Here is a 2,065-nt window from a genome sequence, read left to right on the forward strand (position 1 = left end):
TCCAAACCCGGCATTCAGAGAGTTCTTGCTTGGGATGAGTGGATACGTCCGATTGGGCGCTATGCTGGTGAGTACAAGATTTATTGTGGGGAGATCAGTAGAAGCAAAGTGTCTATCTTGTACGACACTTGGGATGATGTTCCAGAAGGCACAAAAACACTTTGTGGGAAGATGCTAAAGTAAGTAACCTTATTCTTTTAATAAACTAATTGAGATTATATTTATTATTTTAATCGTTATTATTAATTGTTTATTTTTGTATATTGAAGAGAGAGTTTGGAATAGAAGAGGATGTTTTGAAGAAACGAGATGTCTTGACTACATGTGATAAACGGTGGAGAGATTTCAAGTCAAGATTGGTGACTAGATGGATCACAAAACGAGGAAGGGGCCTAACAATGATAGGCACCATACGTGATGTATCCTTACATCACGACGAGAGTTCTGGGACCAGTTTGTACAAAAATGTAGCTACAGGTTCCAGGTATGTAATATATAATATGAAATTATATTTTCATTACGTTTTTAATATTGACTAGTTACTAAATCTATATTAGGCTAAAAGTGCAAAAGCAAGAATCTCTCAGGCTGCTAACAAGCATCCTCATTTTTTGGGCCAAAAACATATGCGGAGATGATTCCCATTTGGCAAAGCAGAGGGTATATCCCTTCCGCTACAGCATCATCTGTTGACTCATCTACATCATCATTGATTTCCTCCTTGCCGGATCGGACATTGCCTTGGCTTCTCGCGAGATCGAAAAAAGATAAGGATGGAAATTTTTCTTTCCTAATGAAGAAACACAAAATATAAAAGAGGCCATTGTAAGCATTGTTCAAATTTTATAACGTTTTTCTTGTCTCCTTACTCGTCTTCTCTAATCATATGACTTTTTTTAACTTGAACGCAGGATGATTGGAAAAAGAAAGAAGCTGAAGGAGAGTTTGTTCCAGGTCGGATGGATGATGCTCTTTCACGTGCTTTGCAGAGGAAAGACCGACCTGGGCGTGTGTTAACAGCTGGGCGTAGCATTGGGATTACATCTGTTTGGGGAGACCCTGATCGGAGCAGTACGCTGCAAGGGTAAGGGCATGGATGATGAGGAGATTCAGGCATTGAGGCTAGAGTGAGTCAAAGAGTTAGAGCAGCAGACTATGAAGAGTGAACTCGAAGATAGATGCTATGGTTCAAGAAAGGTTAATGGCTTATGCGACGCAGTTAGGTATTCCAGTACCGACTCCTTCCACTCCAGTCGTTCCTAGTAGCTGTCAATCGGGGGGCAATGATCCATTTGCGGACTTGCAGGTATATTGTCATTTTATATATGTTCTAATTATTATATTATGCTTCTAAAACACTTAATTGATGTCATTCTTCTTTTATTGGATGTTAAGAGTCAAGTTCCATGTCGCTTGGCAATAGCGGATGTCTCGGGACCGATCATTGTAGCTGAGGGTACCGTTCATCCACGACAGGAGCCATCGTCACACGCTACGACTGCCATGAGAGTGAGTGTTGATGAGTTTTATGCGGATTACGCAGATGTTCCAGTTCCACTCTCTACTCCATTCATCACGAAACTCAGTCAAGCCGAGGGTTCTGTCATAGAATGGCCAAAGAGTTGATATTTTGTCTCAGATAATCAGGTAACTTATGTTTAGTATTATGATTTAGTATAAATAAGAAATCTAAATGTATATACTTAGAAATCTTGATTTATATAAAATAAACCAAATAAGCTTTATTTTATATATAATATGAATTAAAAAAAAAGTCGATTTGAATTAGGAACATATATCTAAAAAAGGTGCGCAGAAGAAGAAAAAGAAAACAGTTGCTAATGATCCTTGCACCGATGAGTCTGCACATATACACATAGATCCATTGATTAGCGTGTCACTTGAGGATATGTCTGATGCGGTCAAGGAGATGCATCGTTTGTTTTGCCAAAAACCTGCAGATGAGCCTTTTTCTATCGAAGTCCGTAGGGGTTCCTGCTTTAACTATCCTTTTGATCAGACGATCATTCTCTCCCGACAAGATGTTTTCCAACTTCTGATGGGA

General features: G+C 39.2%; 1 protein-coding gene across 1 annotated transcript; it reads left to right on the forward strand.

Moving 5' to 3' along the window:
• Positions 1-1,173: 1,173 nt before the first annotated feature.
• Positions 1,174-1,626, forward strand: LOC130591350 (uncharacterized). Its single transcript, XM_057394633.1, has 2 exons — positions 1,174-1,306; positions 1,396-1,626. Exons 1-2 carry the CDS (start codon positions 1,184-1,186, stop codon positions 1,624-1,626), a joined length of 354 nt encoding a protein of 117 aa, XP_057250616.1. The 5' UTR covers positions 1,174-1,183.
• Positions 1,627-2,065: the final 439 nt, after the last annotated feature.

Source organism: Beta vulgaris, chromosome 5 (assembly GCF_026745355.1).
Source record: "Beta vulgaris subsp. vulgaris cultivar EL10 chromosome 5, EL10.2, whole genome shotgun sequence".
NCBI classification, from domain to species: Eukaryota; Viridiplantae; Streptophyta; class Magnoliopsida; order Caryophyllales; family Amaranthaceae; genus Beta; species Beta vulgaris.